The 27525-nt window shown below is 33.1% G+C and overlaps 1 protein-coding gene across 1 annotated transcript in view; it reads right to left on the reverse strand.

Moving 5' to 3' along the window:
- Ndufs4 (NADH:ubiquinone oxidoreductase subunit S4) overlaps positions 1–27525 on the reverse strand; it is a 93417-nt gene that overhangs the window by 42339 nt on the left and 23553 nt on the right. The window contains exon 2 of the mRNA XM_020171994.2: positions 18712–18790. Coding sequence (XP_020027583.1) covers positions 18712–18790 — 79 coding nt within the window. The remainder of the gene's footprint in view (positions 1–18711; positions 18791–27525) is intronic.

The following is a 27525-nucleotide window of genomic DNA, read 5'->3' on the forward strand; positions in this document are numbered from 1 at the left end:
TGAAGGCAGGAGCAAAGGCATACACTCAGCAACCAGGAGCGGGAAAGCTTGTAAAAGTGGCGGTGGGAGGAAAACTCCACAGAAGAGGGGGGAAACACCCCAATAATAAATTAGAACAGGAAACAGAAGGAAATGAAGACATCAGATACTCAGATCCAGACTGCAACAAAATGAAGAGAACTATGCCAAAGAACCCAATGAAGCCCACAAGAATAATCTGAAAGATTAAACCCTCTGAGAAATCAATGAGAATTTTATAGAGATGATACTGGATATGGTCAACTAAAATGTACAGGAGACACTCAAAAAAATTCCAAGACAACAAAAATGGAGAATTTGAGAAAGCACAAGAACAAATAAAAGAAACGAGAGAAGCACTGTATAAACAAAGAACACGAACATGAAACAAAGAACACGATAAATAAACAGATAAATGAACTCAGGATGAAAATAGACAATATTAAAGAGAAATAAGACTCAGGATATGGAAAACCTCAGAAAAAAGAATGAAACAGAAAGGCAAAACAAAATGGAAGGCCAATCCAGCAGAATAGAACAAGCAGAAGGCAGAATCTCAGAACTTGAAGATGAAATGGTAATTAAAGGAAAAACCGAAGAACTATTAATTAAACAACTCAAGACCTGTGAAAAGAAAATGCAAGAACTTACCGACTCCATCAAAAGACCAAACCTGAGAATCATGGGCATTGAAGAAGGAAAAGAGGTGCAAGAAAAAGTAATGCATAACATATTCAACAAAAAAATTACAGAAAATTTCCCAAATCTAGACAAAACTACACCCATACAGGTACAGGACACCTTCAGAACTCCAAACAGACCTGACCAAAATAGAACTACCCCACGACATATTATCATTAAAACAACAAGTACAGAGACTAGAGAAAGAATACTGAAGGCTGTAAGAGAGAAAAAACAAATAACATACAAAGGTAAATCCATCAAAATCACAGCAGACTTCTCAACAGAAACATTAAAAGCAAGAAGAGCTTGGGGTGAGATCTTCCGGGCACTGAATGAAAATAACTTCAACCCCAGGATACTCTACCCAGCAAAACTATCATTCAAAATAGATGGAGCGTTAAAAGTCTTCCATGATAAGCAGAAACTAAAACAGTATGTGACCACAAAGTCACCACTACAAAAGATTCTTCAAGGAATTCTGCACACAGAAAGTGAAACCCAACATAACCATGAAAGGGCAGGCAGCACCAAATTACAGGAAAAGAAAAAGCAAGAAAGTAGAGAGTAACCTCAACTTAGGGACACACAATCAAACCTTCAAACAACTAAGACAACTAAATGACAGGAATCACCACATACCTATCAGTACTAACACTTAATGTTAATGGACTTAATGTACCCATCGAAAGGCACCATTTGACGAAATGGATTAAAAAGGAAGATCCAACAATTTGTTGCTTACAGGAGACCCATCTCACCTACAGAAATAAGCATATGCTTAGGATGAAAGGCTGGAAGAAGATTTACCAAGCCAATGGCCCCTGAAAACAGGCAGGAGTAGCAATACTTATCTCTAACAAAGTAGACTTCAAACTTACATTGATCAAGTGAGATAAAGGACATTCCACACCAATAAAAGGGGAAATAGACCAAAAGGAAATAACAAATACCAACCTATATGCACCCAATGTCAACACACCCAATTTCATCAAACATACCCTGAAAGACCTAAAAGCATATATGAACTCCAACACAGTGGTTGTGGGAGACTTTAACACCCCATTATCATCAATAGATAGGTCATCCAAACAAAAAATCCATAAAGAAATTCTAGATCTAAAATGTACAATAGATCAAATGGACCTACTTGTTGTCTACAGAACATTTCATCCAACTTCTACACATTATACATTCTTCTCAGCAGCCCATGGAACCTTCTCCAAAACAGATCATACCCTAGGGCACAAAGCAAGCCTCAGCAAATATAAGAAAATAGAAATTGTATCATGCATTCTATGTGATCACAATACAATAAAACTAGAATTCAACAACAAATGTAAAGACAAAAAACATGCAAATAGCTGGAAAAGAATAACTCATTGCTTAATGAAAAATGGGTCATTAATGAAATAAAGGGGGAAATTAAAAAGTTCCTGGAAGTAAATGAAAATGAAAACACAACCTACAGGAACGTATGGGACACAGCAAAGGCAGTCCTGAGAGGGAAGTTTATAGCCATGAGTGCACACATTAAAAAGATTGAAAGATCCCAAATCAATGACCTAATGATACATCTCAAACTCCTAGAAAAACAAGAACAAGCAAATCCAAAAACAAATAAAAGGAGAGAAATAATAAAAATAAGAGCTGAAATTAATGAAATAGAAACGAAAAAAAAAAAAAACATACAGAGAATTAATGAAACAAAAGGTTGGTTCTTTGAAAAAATAAACAAGATCGACAGAACCCTGGCAAACCTGGCTAAAATGAGAAGAGGAAAAACCCAAATTAGTAGAATCAGGAATGCAAAAGGGGACAAAAAAACAAACACCATCGAAATCCAGGAAATCATCAGAGACTACTTTAAGAACCTATATTCAAATAAACTCGAAAATCTTAAAGAAATAGACAGATTTCTAGATACATATGATCATCCAAAACTGAACCAAGAGGATATTAATAAACTGAATAGATCTATAACACAAAATGAAATTGAAGCAGCAATCAAGAGTCTCCCCAAAAAGAAAAGTCCAGGACCTGATGGATTCTCTGCTGAATTCTATCAGACCTTTAAAGAAGAACTGACACCAACCCTCCTTAAAGGGTTCCAAAAATAGAAAGGGAAAGAAAACTGCCTAACACATTCTATGAAGCCAGTATTACACTTATCCCAAAACCAGGCAAAGACACCTCCAAAAAGGAGAACTACAGGCCAATCTCCTTAATGAACACTGACGCAAAAATCCTCAATAAAATAATGGCAAACTGAATTCGACAACACATTAAAAAGATCATTCACCACGACCAAGTAGGCTTCATCCCAGGAATGCAGGAGTGGTTCAACATACGAAAATCAATAAATGTAATAAACCACATTAACAGAAGCAAAGACAAAAACCACTTGATCATCTCAATCGATGCAGAAAAAGCCTTTGATAAGATACAATACCATTTCATGATAAAAGCTTGAAGAAAACTAGGAATAGAAGGAAAGTACCTCAACATTATAAAAGCTTGTATGACAAACCTACAGCCAGCATTATAGCTAACGGAGAAAAACTGAAACCATTCCCTCTAAAATCAGGAACTAGACAAGGATGCCCACTATCTCCATTCCTATTCAACAGCAATTAGGCAAGAAGAAGGAATAAAAGGAATACAAATAGGTAAAGAAACTGTCAAAATATCCCTATTTGCAGATGACATGATCCTATACCTTAAAGACCCAAAAAACTCTACTCAAAAGCTCCTAGACACCATCAATAGCTATGGCAAGGTAGCAGGATATAAAATCAACATAGAAAAATCATTAGCATTTCTATACACTAATAATGAAGAATATATGAAAACAATTCCATTTACAATAGCCTCAAAAAAAATCAAATACCTAGGCGCAAACCTAATACAGGATGTGAACAGCCTCCACAAGGAAAACTATAAACTTCTGAAGAAAGAGATAGAGGAAGACTACAGAAAATGGAGAGATCTCCCATGCTCATGGATTGGTAGAATCAACAAAGTAAAAATGTCTATACTCCCAAAAGTGATCTACACGTTTAATGCAATTCCCATAAAAATTCCAATGACATTCATTAAAGAGACTGAAAAATCTACCATTAAATTTATATGGAAACACAAGAGGCCATGAGTAGCCAAGGCAATACTCAGTCAAAAGAACAACACTGGAGGTATCACGATACCTGACTTCAAACTATATTACAAAGCAATAACAATAAAAACAGCATGGTACTGGCACAAAAACAAACATGAAGACCAGTGGAACAGAACAGAGGACCCAGATATGAAGCCACACAACTATAACCAACTTGTCTTTGACAAAGGCGCTAGAAATATACAATGGAGAAAAGACAGCCTCTTCAACAAAAACTGCTGGGAAAACTGGTTAGCAGTCTGCAAAAAACTGAAACTAGATCCATGTCTATCACCCTATACCAATATTAACTCAAAATGGATCAAGGATCTTAATATTAGACCCCAAACTCTAAAGGTGATATAGGAAAGAGTAGGAAATACTCTGGAATTAATAGGTATAGGTAAGAACTTTCTCAATGGAACCCCTGCAGCACAGCAACTAAGAGATAGCATAGATAAATGGGACTTCATAAAACTAAAAAGCTTCTGTTCATCAAAAGAAATGGTCTCTAAACTGAAGACAACACCCACAGAGTGGGAGAAAATATTTGCCAGCTACACATCAGACAAAGGACTGATAATCAGTATATATATGGAACTTATATATTCTCCCAAAACTAATGAACCAATAAAGAAATGGGAAGTGAACTAAATAGAACTTTCTCAAAAGAAGAAATTCAAATGGCCAAAAAACACGTGAAAAAATGCTCAACATCTCTAGCAATAAAGGAAATGCAAATTAAAACCACACTAACATTCCACCTCACCCCTGTTAGAATAGCCATCATTAGCAACACCACTAGCAACAGGTGTTGGCGAGGATGTCTGGGGGGGGGGAAGGAACCCTCTTACACTGCTGGTGGGAATGTAAACTAGTACAACTACTCTGGAAAACAATTTGGAGGCTACTTAAAAAGCTAAACATTGATCTACCATATGATTCAGTAATACCACTCTTGGGGATATACCCAAAAGACTGTGACACAGGTTACTCCAGAGGCACCTGTATACCCAGGTTTATTGCAGCACTCTTCACAATAGACAAGTAATGGAATCAGCCAAGATGCCCCACTACTGACGAATGGATCAAGAAAATGTGGTATTTATACACAATGGAATTTTATGCAGCCATGAAGAAGAACGAAATGCTATCATTCACTGGTAAATGGATGGAACTGGAGAACATCATTCTGAGTGAGGTTAGCCTGGCCCAAAAGACCAAAAATCGTATGTTCTCCCTCATATGCGGACATTAGATCAAGGGCAAACACAACAAGGGGATTGGACTTTGAGCACATGATAAAGTGAGAGCACACAAGGGAGGTATGAGGATAGGTAAGATACCTAAAAAACTAGATAGCATTAGTTTCCTTCAATGCAGAGAAACTAAAGCAGCTACTTGAAAGCAACTGAGGCCAATAGGAGAAGGGGACCAGGGAGTAGAGAAAAGGTTAGATTAAGAAGAATTAACCTAGAAGGTAACACACATGCACAGGAAATTAATGTGAGTCAACTCCCTGTATAGCTATCCTTATCTCAACTAGCAAAAACCTTTGGTCCTTCTTATTATTGCTTATACTCTCCCTTCAACAAAATTAGAGATAAGGGCAAAATAGTTTCTGCCGGGTAGTGAGGGGGCGGGGGGAGGTTAGGGAGGGGGTGGGGGAAGGGGGGAGAAATGACCCAAACATTGTATGCACATATGAATAAAAAAAAAAGTATTCCTATGAAAAGTAAGCTCACCAACACTAAAAGATTAAAAGTGATATTTTCTTCTTGATATTTTGTCATTTCCAAGTTTATGTTTTATAACATGCACATATTTTTAAACATATCTGCCTTAATTGGCAAGAAAAATCTTTTATGTTATATAATGATTTTGATAGTCATGTACCTACTGCATAATGATATTTTGGTCAAGTGCATATACAGCTGCATACACAATGGTGATCCCCTAAGACTACAATGTAGCTAAAAGAAATCCTATCTCCTAGTGACTATCATAGTGCAACATATTACCCATAATTGTGGTGATGCTAGTGTAAACAATACTACAGTGTTGTCAGTTGTACAAAAGAATAGCACATACAATTATGTATCGTACATAATATTTATAATGGTAATAAATGACTTATTAGTTTATATAGTTACTAATACTTTTTGTTGTTAAAGTATACGCCTACTTACAGAAAAACTTTACTTAAAACGGCATGACATGCTATAGTGACAGTGGCTTCATCATGTATTTCTTGTCTTCTGAATCTCTTGATTGTATCAAGAGGCTTCATCTAGTCAATGACTCATACCATGTTTGTGTAAGTATACTCTATGTTTGTCTAACAATGAAATTGCCTAATGATGCACTTCTCAGAATGTATTCCCATTGTTACATGATTGTACATGTGTACTCCCATTAATATCATTTTTAAAGTTTAATTACATATAGTTTAATGACCAATATAATATATAATCAAGTCCTTTAGAAACTCTGGAATAGTATGGGGATATAGCTCAGTGGGAGGGTACTGGCCTAGCATGTATAAGCCCTGGGTTCAATCCCCAGCACTGTAAAAATAAAATAAATAAATAAATCACTCTGAATAATACCTTTCAAATTTTCACCATTAAAAATAGATTATAAGTTACTAAAGAGATTTCTCATTGGAACTATGACATAGCAATGTCTATTAATTAAAGAGTTATAAAACTGTCAAAAACTATATGAGAGGTAGTAGTATCCTAGCTGGATTAGTAAAATACTGTAGCCCATTAGAAAAGGCAAATTACATGACAAAAAGTCATTGCCAACTACATATACTCAATTATACACAAATGAATGCACACGACTCAAGGACCACAGTAACTGAGGCCAATATTTGGTCCCGAGATACCCAAGACCAGATATGACTCAGAAGAATGGTGTTCTCAGTTCAGAATCATAAGGGTAATAATTAAAATTCCAGGTTGCTTCTCCTTCCAGACTGACAACTCCAAAAAGCAAAAAAAGGAGGAAAAGCACTTTTATTGAATGAAGAACATATATAAGATACTGTGTTCTTCTGTTGTTTAATGTAGGTATTCTCAATGAACTTTCTCAGTTAACTTTCAAATTCTCAAAGACATCTAAAAAGGTTTCTGTCATTTTATAAAATGAGGATACTTATGAAAACCTGTGGCTGTACAGCTAAGGGAGGGGATTAAAGATCTAAGACTGTATTTATAAAAATAAGTCCAGTCCATGGTCTTTCTACTATCCCATATTTTTCATCAGGGCAAAATTTTCAAATAGTGTATGAATCATAGCGTTTTCTTCTCCAGTTAATAAATTTCTTGAAAAGTCCCATACACATATAACAGGGGAAATAAGACAAAAAAAGAAAAACCCACCTGCATGAATATCTCTGTCTCTCTCTATAGCTCTGATATATACCATTTTGGCAGAGGAAAAGGATGAAAGAAGTAAAGAAAGCAGAAAAAGGACAAAAAGAAGTGTGGGGGGAAAGGAGGGAATGGAGAAACAACAAGGGGAGAAGAGATGGGGAAGTAGAAAAAAGAATGATGACACCTAAAGAATCAGACTAGACAATGACAGAAGTGAAAGGGTAGCAACAGAAAGTAATAGTAGAAAAAAGAAAGTGGGAGAGGAGGGAAGCACAGGAGCCTGGGCAGTCAGAGAGGGAGAGATGATTGCCAGCCACATAGTCAGTAAAAGAGGGACAGAAAGTCCCAAGTACAAAGGGAGAGAGCTATACAAAGAGTTGTGAAGACAAATTCCAAGAGACAGAGAGAAAGGTAGAGTCAAAGTAAATATGAAGAGAGACAATGATCACCACCAGCTATGCCACTGTCTGAAGCAAGGTTTAGTGCCTAAACGTATGGGCTTGTCAGCACCTACCGGATGGACAGCAGATCTCTCAATTATATTTTTTCTTTCTAATCTTCCTAGACCAATATTGACAAACCTCATTATCTAATCACCTCTGTTGCAGGATTAAAGAGGAGAGCTGGGAGTAGGAAATTAGAAAGGGATGAATTTGATTCTAGGTCCCAGTATGCATTCTCATGAACTGAGGATATAGCTCAGTGGTAGAGCATGCTTAGCAAGCCCTGGGGTTAATCAAATTTGAAAGAAAGGAGAAAGAAAAGAAAAGAAAGTAAGGAAAAAAAGACTAAAAAAAAGCAATTCAAACTCTTCAATGAAAAAATCATCAAATTGTTTTACCATAAATAAAAAATTTAGAAAGTGAAGATTAAAAAAATTGGGTTCTTTTAAGTTAAGAATTCAATCACTTATAAACATTACATAGGAACCTTTGTTAAAAACACAAAAATTATTTCATGAAAACCAGGAAGGGTGTCTGAGAAAATAACATTAGTAACAAACTAATAATCATTTTCTCTGATCAATAAATCAAATGAAATCACTTTTTTACTGAAAACCCTTCCCATTAGAAGTAAAATAAAATTTAAACTTCTTACCATTGGAAGTAAAAGGTCTTCTTATCAGATCCAACCCCTGCCTCTGTATCTCTGATTCATTTTAGATCATTCCTCCCCTTTTTTGTGTCCTAGCTTTTTTTGACTACTACCAGCTAGTTTACACTTTCGGTTGGTCATTAGCTTTTTCCTCTATGTGAAATGCTCTTCTTTCCTCATACTCTCACATAACCAATTCTTTCCTATCATTCGTATCTTAGTTCACATATCACACAATCTCAAAGTGGTGTTCTTGACTGCCTATTTAAATAATCTTTATCCTTCCTAATCCCTAGTTACTCTCTATCCTATCACCTAGCTTCAATTTTTCTAAAATATCCATTAATCTAAGAAATGAATCTTATTTATAAAGTTGGTGTATGCTTACATATGAGAAAATAAACTCCAAGCATCATAGGGCCTAGACTATGGTATATAGTAGGCACTCAAAACATCAAATAAGAGAATGAATAAAAAAGTACAATAACATTTTATGTTATAAGTAAGAAATAAGTAAAAAAAAAAATCTCTCAATGGATTTTTACAAGCAGCTACACGCTGTCTCAGATGAAAGCTACCAGCCTTTATAGGAGTTTTAATCTCTGAATATTCTAATCTCTGAATACCAGCCATATTTGAATGTTTAATATATTATAATGCTTACTAAACCAGGAACTTGGCTTTAATTCTTTGATGTCAACTATTGCATTACTCAGTGAGGTTTATAATGATTCCTCATTGATAGATTTTAATTATAATGATATATACTCAGTAGTCACTGTAATAGATGTAAATCAGCAAACTAATCGAATCCTTAGTTCTTCAATTTAAATTAGCATTCTCAGCCCAACATTCAGTGTTTCTCTGAGCCCTACATGCTGCTTAGTGAAAACTAAAATTGCCTTTATGTCTATTTTATTGGAGCATTACAATTAAAAAACTCATTAACTAACATGAAATATACTGAAAGCCTTTAGAAGTGAAGTATTAAACATGGAATGGCAACTGAACAAAAACCCTATTCACACATTTCTAGAAAAGTATGGCTTATAAAGACACAGTTTTGTGGATACATAGTACATTGCATACAGTACAGCTTACATATCACTGCCCTATTTTTAAAAACTTACCCATTCTGTAACACATGAGTATTTGCAAGCTCGTAGATGATATTTCATAGAGTAGAATCAAAGCAGAGAGTAGGTCATATAAAATTAGAAATCCTAAGCACAGAAACAAAATCAAAGTTTGCCACTCTTAGACTTTTGAGGTCTACATCCTCATTTCCTTTGCTTTAATTCTATTCCCTAAGACATACGACATAGAAAAGAAAAAACAATTGTCACCAAAGCATGCTTTTATTTTTCTACCTCCTCTCACTTCTACCTTCACCAAGAACTTACTATAAAATGGAGGACATGAGGCTTTAACAAACTGATGGTGGTATCTGGATGAATTTTTAACTTTTGAAATTATCTGGCAAGTTGGCCAATTAAAAAAGTTGTAACTCTAAAAATTCTATTATAAAGGAATCAAAATCAAACAAAAGCAAAAATAAAAACTTACTGCATTTGGTGTCTACATACTCTAATATAAATTTAATGACTAGATTATTATATTTAGTTAAATGAAAAAATTAGGTAAGCAATTTGCAAGGAGATAACAGACTAATCATGTATTTTCACATATGAATTGTATAATTTTTAAAATGACAAAAAACTATATAAGATCCAAATAAATGATCAATTCTACTTTATTGAGAGGCAAAGCTCCTACCTAATAACATGCAAGAATTTTAAATTCTTGAAAGCAAGTGTCAAGTACTACACACAATTTCCATACTCAGCAGGTAGTAAAGCAAGAAAAGAACTGACACAGTTACTCTCCTTAAAAGAGACATACAATGGAGAACTGTTATACAGCCCTAGCGTACTACAGGTCTATGCATTAAAGATGTTGTGGCTATTAACAGTTTAAACCTTTACTGTATTTTGCTAATTGGTACATAGAACTTTAAAGCTTTTGAAAGATAAAACATTCCAGTCAGTTCAATTCTTCAGCATTGTTTAAGTATTCCAAGTAGGAACAAAGAGGAAAATAAATCTGCTTTAATTGCTGAAGAATCACAGATAATAGAGATGGCTGAATACTGTAGAGGAAAGATCTTTTGTTCTTTAAATAATTTAAATACAGAAAGATAATTCTCTATTTAAATTTTAATGTTTTGCATATAAAGCCTTATTTTTAACTTTCACTTTCATTGTAATATTTTAAAAGTATATTTTATACAGCCTGATAATATGTAAAAATAACTTATTTTAATTAGGTGTTTATTTCAGAAAACAAAAGCAAGGTTCTGCATTTATCTGCAGAATTTTACCTAGAAATAACTCTATATGATAAGTTATCTGACTTGTTTAGTGACCATTATTGTTAAATGAAATATAATAGTTAATTGTACTTATTTTAAATGTTATGCCATTACTAAGAGTAGAAACATTTCTATTTTAAATGACCCCATATTTCTATTTAGATACATTTTTGATAATTTCAGAGCATGTTTTATAAAACAAAACTATTTTAATATTAGTTCATATGTTTAAGTATATAAATCATGTGATAGGAATATGAAATGCAAGTTAAAAATGTTCTAAAAATATAATCAACCACTTATATGGTTAATATTACTGGCACATAATACATTTACTGATTAACCTATGCAAAGAGTACAGAAAAAAGAACCTCTCCTTGTAGCTTTTAGTTAAATCTTATTCATTGTCGGCATCATTGGTATTTTTCAAACTCAATCTCCTCTCCCTCCACATGCGCAATACACTATAAAAAAGCTGATGAAAAGATAGCTACTTCGCTATAAAATTTATATTTCCAAAATCATTAATCATTACTGCTTCCCTAGAATTGTAATCAAAGTATCGCTGTAATCTTAAAAGCTATTCATCGATTTTTTTCAGTATCTTGCATAGCAATTCACAAGGAAGTACACTATAAAACACTACAGTTGTTTTGAAAATATAAACTTTGTTGCAAATTAATTTCTATTATCAATGTTTTTTCTCTTTTAATTTTAATAGTCCTATCGAAGTAAAAGAATGCAAATAAGCATTCTGTAGGCTGAAAATCTTGAAGAAACATCCATATTTAGTGAAAGTCTTAAAGAAAAATCCCACATGCTAAACTGCCACCATGGTAGGTTCTCAAAGGCTGCTATTCTTTGATGTAAAATGAAATACTACTTAGTGAATAAAACATAAAAAAACTCCTGTCTACCCTTCAAAGAGACATATCCTTTGACCCAGTGCTCCAGACTAAAGCCTTGAAATTTTTGCACAAGAATGCTGCGTGAGTAAAGTCCAGACAAAACAGACACTTGAGATGCTAGGAGGCTGTATAACCCCAATTGCAGACACTACTCCTTCTTATAATCTAGCAGAGATAGCACTGCCATACACCAAAAGAAAGTAATCTCACCAAAAGAAAACTGACCCCTTAAAAAAAAAAAAAAGCAAACAGTCAAAGTAAATGTAAGCCTTTAACTGAAGTTTATCTTTTTGTTCAGGTCACCTCTTAATGGCCAGTTTTTAATTTAAGTTTGCACAGTAATATTAAAACCTCATTGCCTAAACATGCTGCTAGCACCATGTGATTATTAATGAAATAGCAATTACTTATTCCAAGTAATAAAGCTTTAACTACTGTTTTATTGCTATTTGGAAGAAATTGTTAACCAATAAAATAATGTGGCAACATTCAGCACACTTACTCTGTTTTATCCACACACCTAATTTTTATAAAGGAAATAGAGATTACTAAAAATGACCAAAATGCTAGAATTTTACATTAATAGTAATGGACTATAATTTCTCAAAAACCTTTGAAATAATAGCTGCCTTTCCCCACTCTATGTAGCACAAAAAGATTTAAGATTTATAAACTGCCAAATAAAAAGGTTCATTTTCCACAAGCATTTAAATTGAGGATACATGTATAACTAACCACAATACCTTTGCAAACATTAAAACAGGTGTTGCTTAATAGTTTTTAAGCAAAGTACATAAGTTAAAATAATTTAAAGTGTAAATACAAATACAGAAGCATAGTGACACATTAATTATGCAGCAGCATGTACTGAATAAATAAATGAAATGACAGCCAATATAATTTTACAAAAGTAATATATAATGGCCAAGCTGTTGAAGTTTATTTTACATTATTTTCATAAATAAATCGAAACTTCTTACACTTTGAGAGTACTTCTCTATTTTTATTAATACTTTTAATGCAATAGTAAATAGTTAATATAAGGTAATTGTGACAAATAACTATTCATTATACTAAAAGTGGGTACTAAAAATGATTACAAAGCAAATCAAAAGTACACCTATGTAGGTTTAATTTATTTATCTTTGGGGAGAGAATCTACTCAAAATCTTTAAAGAACACTGCAAATTTAACTTCTCTCTTTTGTATAGTTGAAAGAAATATAAAAAGACAACATGTTCATTGGACATGGGTATTCATCAAATATACTGAAAGGAGATTGGGGTGGGGGTTGCATAAAAGGGGAAAAAGTTGCTCTCTTAATAAAGCACAAAGGCAAAGACATTCTTCACCCAACCTCCATGGCACAGCTCCTCCTACAACAAAAACCAAGGGCCAAGCAAACAACCATTAGTAAGCTTTCCTTATTATCTGTAGAAAGTATCATATATTTGGAAATAGTTACAGTGCAACCCACAAAAATGTTTTTATGTAAAAACAAAACAAAACATTGTGCTTCTAAGTATAAGTTTACAGGATTACTTTAAGATCTATCATCTACTCTGGATATTTTAATTCTCATTAGTGAAAAGATTAGCTAGCAGCTTATACACAACACATAAGACGCTCTTACAAATGACTGATTAAAAATTTTCCATATGCTCTGACATAAAATTCTTATTAATGGTAATCCAAGAATTACTACAATTTTATTCCTGAAGACTTGTTTTTAACAAAGCCAATTTTATATAGTTCCAAAATGAGAGAATGGATTCTTTACACTAGAACAATACTAGGCACACACTCTTCCCCTTCCACATTCTATGCCTAAAGAAAGGACAGGATACATATTGCCAATACAGAAGTGACACTCAGAAGAAAACGATTTTTTCTTTGTACTTATAAAGTACTAACATCCACAAAACACTATGAAAATTCCTTTATTATATTCTATGTAGTAAATTCTACATCTAAGATGCAACTGCTAAAAACAAAAAACTACTTGATAACATGTCCTCTGAGTGAATTTGAGAATAACAGTCAGAAATAATAAACAGCATATGTTCAAGATGGGAGAAAAGAACATGACTTGATAACAGTACACACAGAAAGTTATCTAAGATTTTAGCTCTGCATGAAATCCATGTAAGAATAAGCCTAAATTTTAAGTGAGGTGATTAAAAGGAATAGAGGCAATAATTCATACTGCACATACCCTGCACCACATCTGCAATAGCATAAGGAATCCTGGCAACAACATTTTAAAGAGATTCAGTGAAAATGGAAGGAAATCAAGACGATAAATTACCTGAAACTCATGTGAAATAAATCAAAGGCCTGGGATGTTTAGTCCAGAAAAGAGGAGACTTAAGAGAATATTAGTTTTTTGTCTTAAGACTCCTTTACACTCTTAAAAGTTACAAAACAAGGTTTTGTTTACATGAGATAAATAGATATTTACTATATAATAAATTCAAATAAAGGAAAAATTAAACATCCTTAAGATACTAAGCCTATTATATTAATATAAACAGTATTTTAATGCAAAATATATTTACAAAAGCTAAAAACTCAAGTGAGAAGAGTATCACAAATTTGCAGCTTTAAAACCTCTAATGTCTAGCTTCGTAGAAGACAAATGAATTATAACATCTGTTCGTGCAAACTATTGTGCTAGGTTATTTTGAGTGCAATAAATGAGGAAAATATATCAAAATACAGACATCTAGTTAGAAAAAGCAAAACTTTAATAGTTTGAATACTTTCATATGTGGTTGAAGTTCATTTGTTGAGCTGGGGATGTAGCTCAGTAGTACAGCACTGGCCTACCAGGTGCAAGGTCCTGGATTCAATTGCTAGCACCGCAAAAAAAAAAAAAAAAAGTTCATTGTTCTATGTTCTATCTTGCACTTTAAATAAAACTTTTACCCATGCGTTGGTCATATAGAAAATACTGTTTAGAGAGATATGTACATTTTCTAAGTGTTAACATATTTTATTACTGATCTCAAAAAAAATATACCACATTTGTTAATGTTAGCTCCAATCCCATTACAATAGTCTTTAACAGTCTTTAACTAAGAAAGTTTCAAACTCAATCAAATCAGTGGCTGTATCAAGTTCTACAAAAATTCTCATTTTCACTTGAAAGCTTGACGTTTACCACAGGCAATATTTCCTTGAAGTGGTAGGTTCATTTTTTGAGAAAATGTCTGCCATGTACTAAAGATTGAATAACTGCAGTTTATCATGTTACTTTTTCAATTAAAAATTGTACCATGAAAAAAGTGGCTAATTCAGTTTGCAACACCTACTATAAAGCATACAAAGATTTTTTCCTTAATACACTGTATGCTGGTATGTAGCAGAAGTGTTTTATGCATACTTCTGTTTTGCTACAAAGAATATAAAAAGATTTACACAGGGTTCAGATTTCTTTAATTAAAAATATTAATTGCTTCACCAAATAAAACCAGGGTTTGTTTTTTTTTTTTAATTTTAACCTTGACTTCAAAGGAAGAGAAGTATGACTAATAAATCACTGCCTTGATTTGTGCTAAGGTGCCAACAGTTTTACCATGACTATTTTGTACCATCAGTGTAAACGTCAACACAGTGAGAAGGACAAATGAAGACAATATTAATTATGAAAATAGTTTGACTTTGTGGACCTCCTAGAAATGTCTTAGGCACCTCTGTAGACCATCCTTTAATAATCAACACAAGGAACCAAAGAGTTGGTTTCAAATTCATTATACTCAAAACTGTCATGAGGAAAACAGCAAAATTCATGGATAGTGTTAAAAAAAATTAACATCAAAATTAAGAAATGACTTTTATCCCTCTTTTAAAATTGACACAATATGAACAGGAAAGTTCGCTTTTTACAGTTCTGTGGTGTGATTTTTCTTAACACGAATATGGGTTTTGGCAAAAGAATTACCTCAATCAAAAACATAACACTCAGCAAAATTTCCTTATGTCCCTTTACAACTAACCCCTCCTGACCTACATCCAGCTTGACCAACCACTGAGCAATATTGTATTCCTAGAATTTCGCCTCTTCTGGAATGTCAAATACATGCATACAGATTGTACCCTCTTAAGGCTGGCTTCTTTTATAAGTACTGTTTATATTTTCTGGAGGTAACTCCTTCATCAGATACATTTTGCAAATAAGTTATCTCAATCTGTGACTTCTTTTCCTTCTCCTAGCAATGAGTTCCAAAGAGCAGAAGTCGTTAATTACGAGTTAGGCCATATTTTGCGTGCGCGCGCGTGCGTGCGTGCGTGCATGCGTGCGTGCGTGCGTGCGTGCGTGCGTGCGTGTGTGTGTGTGTGTGTGTGTATTTGGCAGTACTGGGGACTGAATGCAGGGCCACTTGACTTTAGTCCTTTTGTTTTTAGTTTATTTTCAGATAAGGTCTTCCACTTTTGGCCAGACCAGTCTTAGACCACAATCCTCCTACCTTTACCTCCAGAATAGTCAGGATTACAGGCATGCACCATCATGCCAGCTTAGTGGTCTACATAAATTTTGCCCAGGCTGACCTCAAATCACTATTCTATCTCTGCCTACCAAGTAGCTATGATTATAGGCATGCATCATCACCAGAATAAATAGATGCTTCTATCCCCAATTTTTAAATTTTTAAAAAATTTATAAAACTTTTGGTGTTAAAATACTTGTCTAACTCAAGTTACAAGGATTTTTCTCCTAGAAACTTTATATTTTTTAGACTCAAATTTAGGACTATGAGTTTATATTTAGAGCATGAGAGTTAAATTATGCATATAGCACAGGTACAGATGAGGAGTACTTTTCTGCATATAACTTTACAATCATTCCATCATCATTATGCTGAAGACTATTATCTCTCCAAAGAAACAGCTTTCTAATAATTATGGATGATCAATATTATGAAGAGTAGGCTCACAAAGAAATGAAAGTCAGTAACCTGGAAATGTTTAAAGCCAAAGTTGGCGAACTAGCTGTTCAGTCTAATTTCTTTTTTTTAAAGGACAGAAGATTAAACTATGTTTCCAAATCTCACTTCATGAAGTCCCCTCAGAAGCCTACAATAGGACTTACAAGTCCTCTGGCATGTCCTGTTCCCAACCCTTACCCTCTAGCAGTTCAGCTTTCATTTATTTTATTACTTATTACATTCTTGTGTAAGATTTCTCTGGAGCAAAAGGTTTTTAAAACAAAAATAAGTGGTTTTGGTAACATTAGTAGGTAACATATAAAGTTATTCTCTAGTTTTGCATTCCTAAGACCCATCTTCAAAAACTAGATATAACTATAAGTAAGCATTAAAACTGTTCCTCATAATCACATACGGAACCTTAATTTATTTCAGCTACAATAACATACTGTTTTGACTAATATCAAGTAAAATAACAATGCTATAGAAAATCTATAAAGAACAACAAAAATCTAAAGGTACATAACTGATTATATGATAATTAAAAACAACACTAAACCACTCCTACTCTTTATAATTTTCTGTTATATTTCATAGCACTTTCTTTAGAACAGTATGTTTACTGGCTGACTCACTCATTCTTTAAACTATCAAAAGAGACCTAAGAAGCATTATTAATGAATTCTGTAAAATGTGAGAACTTTATAGAGTGTAAATCTTAATACTGGAACAATAAGTCAATCTCTTGGGGTTTAAAAGAGATGGTCATAGGAAATATTAAAATAATAGTACCTTAACTGACTAGTACACACATGAGATGTAAAATTCTTATTACTCACACACAATGCTCTCATTTCTTTTACACTTGACTAAGCAAGTAGTGTCTACCATTTGAAGAATAAATAGATGGTGACTATATGAAGACCTAGAAGTTGGTAAACAGCATCTAGATAACGTGAACAGGAACTCTGAGGCAAGTTCTAGGGTTGGTGTGGCTGGAGCACAGAACACTGTATAAAAGTGTATATACTGGACAGTGCTGTACAATAAACCTATAGAGAAAGGCAAGAGCTCAATCATGGAAGACCTCAAAGGCCATGTTAGGATCTTAATGTTTACTCTGAGGGCAATAGGGAAGCACTAAAGGATTTTATAAGAGGGTGACAAAACCAGCATTTTAAAACAACTATTCTGGCTATCCAGGGAAAAATAAATCAGAGGAAGATTAAAGTGCATGGGGAGATCAATTATGAGACTACTGCAGCAATCTTCATTAAACATAATGTAGTTTAGACCAGGATTGATGGCAATGTCATAAGATAGGCCTAACAGATAATGTGAAGCTAAAACAGTCACCTTGAGACATAAGACACGAGTTCTCTGTTTTTCTATCTGCGCACTTTCTTATTTATTTATCCACCTATATCTTTAATGGCACAAACAGATGTTTAAGTATGACTATTATTTAGATTGCACTTATTGAGTAATAAAAGACTATACCATTACAAGAGAAGTAGTGCTAGGGTGTGGTTCCGTGGTAGACTGCTTGTCTAGAAAAGGACTAGTTAAGTAACAATCCCGTATATTTGATAATAGTATACTAGATATAAAAATGATTATACATTTCTGTCAGATGTCCTGGAAACATCAAAAAAATTTATGCTATTGCACATATGAGTATAAATACCGAAAAAAAAGACTCATTTACTGTTCATTTTAATTTAACTCTCATATGCACACAGACAGTGTGTGTGTGCCTTTAAACACATACACACATATACATAGTAACAGCAATATTGCATGGTTCCAGGAAAACCCAAGGTACTTAATTTTAGATAGTTACTGGTAAGTTTCTTACAGCTTAAATAGCAGTGTAACTGAGAAAATTAAAAAAAAAAAAATCATTACAAAAATAAAAGTGTTCCAGTTAAAAGTGTTTCACAAAAATAGAAGTTCTTCATAACTTTAATTTCTTAATATTTATATATGACAATATTTGCATAATAGCCAACACAAATTATCTCTATTCTTTTGTGAAAACATTTAAGGTTTGTATATAACCTAGAAACTTAAAACATTTCCTAGAAGAAGTCAGACTGCTGTACTGAATATCTATTATACAAAAATATCCCTGAAGGCAGAATCATAGCAGCATACAATAGAAAATCCTTACCAATTTTTCATCAACTGTTATAACTTGTGTGTCTCGAGTTTGGTCCTGTGCCAACCTCCATGTGGATGTGCTCAACAACCTGCGGGGCAAGACGTTAAGTTAAAAAATGATCCATGCAATGTAAAAAGAGAAGCAGACAAATCTAACATAAACAGGCTACTTTAACAATATCTGTCTTATTAAAAATAAAAAAGAAAGGAAACAGAGGACACAAAAGTCCTTTTTCTTCCCAATTAGCTCTGTCTGCTGAGTTTTTGGCAGAGTCATTTAATGTTCTCAACAGGCAGCACTTTATAGCAGTCTACAGGCTCTCTTCTCATAGAAAGGCCACCAGTGATAAATACTGTATGCTCTCTCTGAGGGTACAGTGGCTGGTTTGTCATGATCAGGCAAAAACATGTAAAATTGTATCAACTGTTCTGGAATGCTGATTCCAAAACGATGGCATCAGAAAGGGGGAGACAAAATCTCAATTAAAAGAAAAAAAGTTTCTTTAATCCAAGCTCAAGCCAAAAGTAGTTTAAATAAAAATGATTTGTATGGTTATTTTAATTGCTTTTAGTTTAGTCTTTATCCTGTTTATAAAACTGAACAGGTCTGAATGGTTAAGATAGAAATATTAAGTTGGAAGTAAAATGGGCAGAGAATCTAACTCCTCTATGTGAGCATCTTTCCATTTCACCACACAGAAATTACCTCAAGTTTTAGGCTTTTTATTTCATTTACACATCATCAATTCATGTATACATCCTTTAATAATTTTAGAAAATCTCCAACTGATTATAGGACTCAAGCTTCATAATATCTTTTGCAATCAGATATATAACTATCTTATATTTTTATATGGATGAAAATATCATATTTTTGTCAAGCTGCATGTAAAAGGTGACAAAATCTTTGGTAAGTCCTACCAAACATTCAAAGTCACAATTAAAAATTATGTAAGAGAACACTTTTAAGATTTGCTACATTGCAGAGGTCACAAATAGGGATTCTAATTTTTGTTTAAAATAATATATTCATATAATTTGCTTAAGAAAAAATTGCTTAGGTAAAAGAGCACACATAATGTGTTTGTGTAGGTTATACTAAGTTGTGTACTAGGTAACTACCCCCCAAACAAGGGGCAATTAATAAAGGAATTAAATGTCATGTGCGGAAAAAAATATTTTCTCCAATTCTATATACTTAAGTGGTAATAGAGAGGCAGAGTCAGTTATGAGCAAATAATTATTATACCTAAGACAGGATGTAGTTAAGTGGTAGTGCACTTGCCTAGCATGTATGAGGCCCAGGATTGGATCCCCGCTACCCCCACACACAATTATACTTTCAAGATATACACACACACACATATATATATATATATGACCTTTTAAATCAATTACACTGTAAATGATGTATCAGAACGATAGTAAAGAAGGAGAAATATTTATAACATAAAATAGCAAGGGGCCAATATCCAAAATAAGTAAGAAAGTTTCCACAAATGAGTAAGTAGGAGGTAATTCAACTGGAATTCAAGTAATTCAATTATGGCAACAAAAAATAAACAAATAAGTAAAAACAAGAAAAGGACATCTATCCAGAAAGAGATTCATAGATGTCAATAAGCACATAAAAAGATGTTCAACATTACTAAGAATTAGGGAAATAAAAATCAAAACTCAATGAAACACTATTTCACACTCTTTAGGATGATTATAGGAAAAAAACAGAATACATGTGTTGATAGGAATATAGAAACATTGGAACTTTTGTGGGAATATAAAATGGTACAGGCACTGTGCAAAATAGCTTGATGTTTTTCAAAAAAATTAAAGTACCACGTAACTCAACCATTCCAGTATTTTTTTAGGGTAAATACCTAAAAGAAGTGAAATCAGGCACTTGAAGAGATATTCATACACCAGTGTTCATAACAGCACTATCTAAAATAGTCAAAAGCAAAAACAGCCAAAATATTAATAATCATACTTTTCCTGGACAATATGTCCCAACACTTGGACATATACTTGCAGAATTGAGTAATGTGTAATTATCAGAAAATAAATCATTTACTCTACTTTTTAGTACCTATTTTTGAGAAACTTAGAAACACTTCATGAGTTTGCCTTTATTTCTGTTCACCAGTTTGTTTTGTTAATTGGTCTCTTCACATTTCCTCCAGGTATCTAAACTATTTTATCTTAATTTTGAGCCCAAAGGATAAGCTGAGGGGCCATGATTGTATTATCAATAGTCACTATTAAAGTGTACAAGTAATTTATTATATTTAGCTTTTCTGTGTAAGTTCCCTATAATATCAAAAGATCTGACTTCTAACCCTAGTTTTACAATTTACTACCTATTTATGAGCAAATCCCTTAACTTCTCTCTAAATTTCACTCTTTATCAATTTGTAAAATGAGGAACTTGATGTTCTAAAGTTTCTTCCAGCAAAGAAAGTCTGTGGGCCTAGTAAGTGCAATTCGGTAGAGTTTGTTTTAATAATCATCTGTGAAAATGTTATGTAATAATCATGTAGCTCATGAAATAGTTCTTTAAAAATCTATGCAGTTACAACTTTGAAAAATATGTATGTACACTAGTTTCTTTATCTATTCATTCAATGATGGACCTTTGAGTTATTTCCCTAAAAACATTCATGTGTATGCTTTTGTGTAGACATAAATCAGTTAATTTGGGCAAATACCGGCACACAACTGTTGATCTTATGTTAAGAATCTGTTTTAGCTTTGTAAGAAACTGTCATTTGTTTTCCAAAGTGCCTGTACCATTCTGCATTCCAACTAGCAATGAATGAGACTTGCCAGCATTTGATGGCCTCAGTTTCCTGGGTGCTGGGATAATAGGTCCATAGCCCATTGTCCATTTTCTAGCTTTTTTTTTTTTTAGGGAAGGAGTTTTTTTTTTTTTTTCTTTTATTATTCATATGTGCATACAAGGCTTGGTTCATTTCTCCCCCCTGCCCCCACCCCCTCCCTTACCACCCACTCCACCCCCTCCCGCTCCCCCCCCCTCAATACCCAGCAGAAACTATTTTGCCCTTATCTCTAATTTTGTTGTAGAGAGAGTATAAGCAATAATAGGAAGGAACAAGGGTTTTTGCTGGTTGAGATAAGGATAGCTATACAGGGCATTGACTCACATTGATTTCCTGTGCATGGGTGTTACCTTCTAGGTTAATTCTTTTTGATCTAACCTTTTCTCTAGTTCCTGGTCCTAGGGAAGGAGATTTTTGAAACAGGTCTTGCTATGTAATCTAGGCTAGCCTCAATCTCACTATGTATGTAGCCCAGGCTGGTCTTGAACTCACAATCCTGCTGCTTTAGTCTCCCAAGTGCTAGAATTACAGGCCCATACTACCACATATAGCTCTCAAACCAGGAGGTTTTTAAGAGTTCTTTGTATATTATAAATACTATCGTTTATCAGATATGTGTTTTATAAATATTTTTCCCCGTCTGTGGCATCTCTTTTCATTCTCTTAACAGTTTGTTTCACAGAGCAGAAGCTCCTAATTTTAAGTGAAGTACAACTTACTCATTTTTTTCTTTCATGGATCATGATTTTTGTGCCTCCTTACCCATATACATGTATTAGGATCTTCTTTGATTTCCTTTATCAGAGTTTTCTAGATTTCTTAACATAGATCTTACAAATACTGGTGGATTGTTTTAGAAGCCTCAAAACATACTTTTCAAAATGTATTTTTTTAATTTATTTTAAGATTACTATATTTCCTCACATGAGGAATGATTTTATAGGTGCCAATCAACCCTTTTTCAAATTGGGTACACATCAAATCTAGCATCATGGGAGTTTTATTTGGAAGTGAATTTTAAACTATCAATACAAATGCCAAAATACTATATAAAACATCCACAGGAACTGTTTTTTGTTTTTAATTGTTCACAAACATTTCCTACATAATCCAACATTCAACAGAGAAATAATACATCTTTTCCTTTCAATTTGCAAAGAAGGGAAAAACAAGTATGTATATATTTTAACAAAGTTTAACTAATAGACACTAAATTGACAGTTTAAGTCTATAGGTAAGAAATTATCTAACAAAAATAATCAGATTTTATTCAGCATCAGCCCCTCTACAACCAAATGTTAATCTCATCAATAAAACTTGTTGCCAATCAGACTTCTGGTATATATTCATACTACTATTCAACTTGTAATATTACTCCCCACCTTGGTTTTTTACAACCAACACAGAAAACTTTTGAAAAGTAGGGGCAAGCATCTGCAAAAGCAAACAAACAAAAGACTCCCATATTATATGTATGTATATGATGGAATTTCTTCTCAAGCAATGGACTTTCAAACCATCAAGAAATCACCAGTATACTTTGCCTATATGCAAGAGATGCATTTACATCTAACAGAGAACCTGAAAATCAAACTTAGTGTTTAGCGATGGGTTGGAAAATTTAGCCATTTGAAAACTGTCTTTAAAAAATGACCACCAAAAATAGGTTCACTAAATTTATTTTAAAATGATAAAATGGGGGGGGGGGGAAATGACCCAAACATTGTATGCACAGATGAATAAAAGAAATTTTTTAAAAATGATAAAATGTTTCTTACAAAAGAAACACTGCTCTGAGCAAACACCGGGAACTTGTGAAATATTGTTACTTTCCTCCCTGTCCCACCTGCCTCAAATGTTTACAGTGACCTCAAAGCAAGATGTTCACATTATTACATGGGGGAATTTTTTCCAAAAGTCTTAAATAATAAGTATTTTTAAATATTTGTACTAAACAACAGTATCTGAATGAGAATAATATTACTAACCAAAAATGCTAACACTATTTCCCACTTGGAGCAAATCAGCCTTACCAAGTAAGAATAATTTAGTCAAATTCCCTTATCTCCGGTTTGAAAATATGGCTCCAAATTTCTTTAACACTCCTCCCTCTCGTAGAGCTGGAGGCCTCTATCCTCTAGAATCTGAGCTCAGTGACAGCTTGTTCAATGTAAGACAGCAGACATATGAATAATAAAAGAAAAAAAAAAAAAGAACTTTTGTAAATGTCACAATGCACCCCCAGTACAACAATAATATGGTAATAAAAAGATGAATTCCATATTGGCTTTAAAAAAAAAAAAAAAAAAAGACAGCAGACAGCGGCTAAGTGTATTTCCAGGGTCAGGACTTAAGAAAACAGCAGTTTCCACTTACTGTTTCATGGGACATTGTATTGTGGGATGTTTCACTCTTGGAACTCTCCCATCAAATGTTGTGAAGAACACCAGGCTGTCACACAGACAGGCCCATGTAAGAAGGAGGATGTAAGAACCAATACCACTTCCCTCAGCCATGTAAATGAGAAAGAACCTCTCATTGGAACCTCTAGTTTGAGTTGAGCTATCACATCAGAAAACACATTGAGCAGACAAAACTCCCCGCCAAAACTGGCCCAAATTGCAGATTCATAAGCAAAACAGACAACTTATTATTATTATAAACAATTTGAATATTAGAGTGGTTTGTCACATCTTCTTTGCTGGTGAGATGTCAGCTATTATTTTTTTTAAATCCCTACAAATAATTGAATATAGTTTTATAAACATTAAAATTGAACTAGTAATTTCAAGGACCAGAAATAATCTTCTGGACTTTTAGACAAGATAAGACTCCTAATCCTATAGAAATATTTAATGACTTAATCGTTAGCCTTTTGATTAGAACTAGTTACATGTTTTCAATTTATTTACAAATTGATTTAACCCTAATTTACATTAAACCAGAAAGTGTTTACCTTCAAGCTACACTGTAAGAAAATATTACTGAATGTTCTAACTGAAATGATAAAATAATAATATATATTATGTGACACAATAATTATCTCAGAGCTGAAATATGTTGGTATTTGAGTCAATTACCATGCTAATGATCTTAAAGTTTTTCAAGATTTTGAATCAATAGAGAAATTTTAAATTGTCTTCAGCATACTGTACTCTCTACACAGAAGCAAGAGAAAAGCGATTATTCATGGAAAAGTAAAGATAAAGGGCCAAGGGAAGATTTTAATATTCTAGTAAAATAATACACAATAAAAAGAATATATAGAGTAAATGGAAATATAAAGAGTATAGGTTGTCAAAATAGATAGACATGAGGTAAAATAAGGGGATAAGAAGCATAGATGTAAAGGTAATGAGAGCAAATATATTATAAAACAGAAAAATATGTGAAAGGATATTTTAGGTATGTCATAGCACTGAAATACATTGGCCACAAAAGAATACAGTATCTCTACTGTACTAGAATGCCTTAAAGGAAGAAATTGCATCGCTGTACTCTTTGACGTGTCTTATAACTGGAAGCAAATTTATCATAAAGACATCAATTATTAACTTATAAAGTAAATAATAGCAGTAATAAAAATCCAAATTAAATTTTTATGAACCTAAATGATGATCACTGGGAAGAAAAAAAATTTTAAAAATAACCAAGCAAAATTTGAAAGTTAAGAATGAAGTAGGATTTTCTCTGCCAGATAATATATTACAATAATTAAAATACCATGATATCAGCTCAGGCATGGACACATAGATCAAACAAATAGTGAAGATGAGAGGACAAAAGGAGACTATGTATATCTGCAAATTTATTATATAGTAAAGGTATAATTTCAAATCAGTGGTGAAGACTACAATATTTAGTAAATAATACTGAGACAACTGCCTATTCTTTCACGTAAGAAAAAAGTTTGAATTACTTCTAAAATTGTTACATCCTGTAACAAAGAATTCCAGATGGATTTTAAATATATGTTCATAGACTGGGCTGGAGGAATGGCTTAAGTAGTACAGCATCTGTCTAGCAAGCATGAGGTCCTGAGTTCAATCTCCAGTACCCCCAAAATAATTAATAAAAAAATTAAAAGTAAAATATGTGCACAGATTTTAAAATACTGAAATATGAACTTTGTAAAAATAACTTTTGGATGGATAAAATCTTTCAAACCAAGACAAAATACCTACAAACTATGAACGAAAAGTAATTTTTAAATGAATTACACTAAATAAATTAAAATAAAGATAAAATAAGTACAATTTATAGCAGATAAAAGATTAATATCTATATAAACCAAAACAAAAAAAATTATGATATGAGCAAGGCAATATTAATACCAACTATATCAATAATTTTCTCTAAATGTGAATGATCTAAATACATCAATTAAGAGAGGACTCAGCTATATGTTACCTAAAAGAAACCCTTTTTAAGAATAAAGACACAGATTAAAGTAATAGGATAGAAGGGGCTGGGAAAGGTAGTGGTACAGCACTTGCCTACCATGCTTGAGACTATGGGTTTGATTTCCAATAAAGTAAAGCAATGCAAAGGGTGGGGAAAAGATATGCCATACTACCACTAATCCAATCTTACTTCAGTAGTTGAATTTGGCCCAGACAGTAAGATTCAGAACTATGAAAGTTATCAGGGATCAAAGGGGGTAACCACATGATAATGAAGGGGCAGTTTTCCAACAAGACACAACAGACTTCAAAATGTATGCACCTAACATGAGAATGTCAAATTATGCTAGGCAAAAACTTACACAATTGTAAGGAAAAATCCATTACTATAGTTGAAGATTTCACTATCCTTCAAATAATGACTTACAAAGTCAATAGGCAGAATATGAAGATATGGCTGAACTAAGCAGCATTATTAATCAACTGACTGTAACTGGAACCTATCAACTACTTCATTCAATAGCAGAAGAATACACATTCTTCTCAGACTCAAGTGAAACATTCACCAACACAGGCCATATTCTGGGACATAAAATAATCCTTAGCAAATTTAAAAGAATAGAAACCACACAATGTATTAAGCTAGAAATTATTAACAGGAAACTAGAAAATCCTCAAATCTTTGGAGATCAAACAATACACCTAAATAACTCATAGGTCAAAGAAGGCTAGAGAAAAATTTTTAAATATTTTGAACTAAATAAAAATAGAATTTTCAAAATTTGTTTTTTGATCAAATGTGGTCAAAAAATAATTTAGGAAAGAAATTTTAAGAACAAAGATTTTTAAATCCTAATGTGCATATTATGCAGCTCAGTAGATGCAGAGAAGTTCTCAGTGAGTTCCACAGTATCATCAGTTGTGTTTAAATAGTTATGTGATATGCTTTTTGTTTCCCTGCTTAATTTTGTGAAACTCTGCCTCCCAAAAAAGCAAATGGTGCTCCCAAATTAGAAAAAGCTAATGTGCTTAATTTAAGTGATAAAGTGAAAATTTTAGATTTGCTGAAAGTCTTTAAAGGAAAGTTGTATAGTGTCATGGGTAAAATGAATCAAGCCTCTGCAGTACAGTACTGGCTCTATGCATCCTGAACAATCAGTTTTTCCTCAATGGCAGTCTCCTTGGAACCATACACCCACAGGATATATTGTATAGCTTTCTAAAAGCAAGGTAAAAGTTATGGTAATCCTCCCAAACCCAAAAGGGCATGTAATTTGCTTAATTTAAGTAATAAAGTGAAAATTTTAGATTTGTTGAAGAACAACATGTCTGTTTTTTGGAAGTTCAGCAAAGTTATGGGAAAAGTGAATCAAGCATGCACAGTATTAAAGAGCATGAAATAAGATCTAGTTTTTGGTGAGCAGTATTAATGTGTCCTACAGTAACTTTTATGTATTACAGTAATTTTTAAGATGGTAATGTAGCCCAATCCATGCAGTTTCAAATTACAAATACTCAGATCTACTGTATGCACAGTATAGGTAAAGTTTTTAGATTACTGAACTCAATGCATCCTGAACATTT

This window comes from Castor canadensis, chromosome 6, assembly GCF_047511655.1.
Source record: "Castor canadensis chromosome 6, mCasCan1.hap1v2, whole genome shotgun sequence".
In the NCBI taxonomy this organism is placed as follows: Eukaryota; Metazoa; Chordata; class Mammalia; order Rodentia; family Castoridae; genus Castor; species Castor canadensis.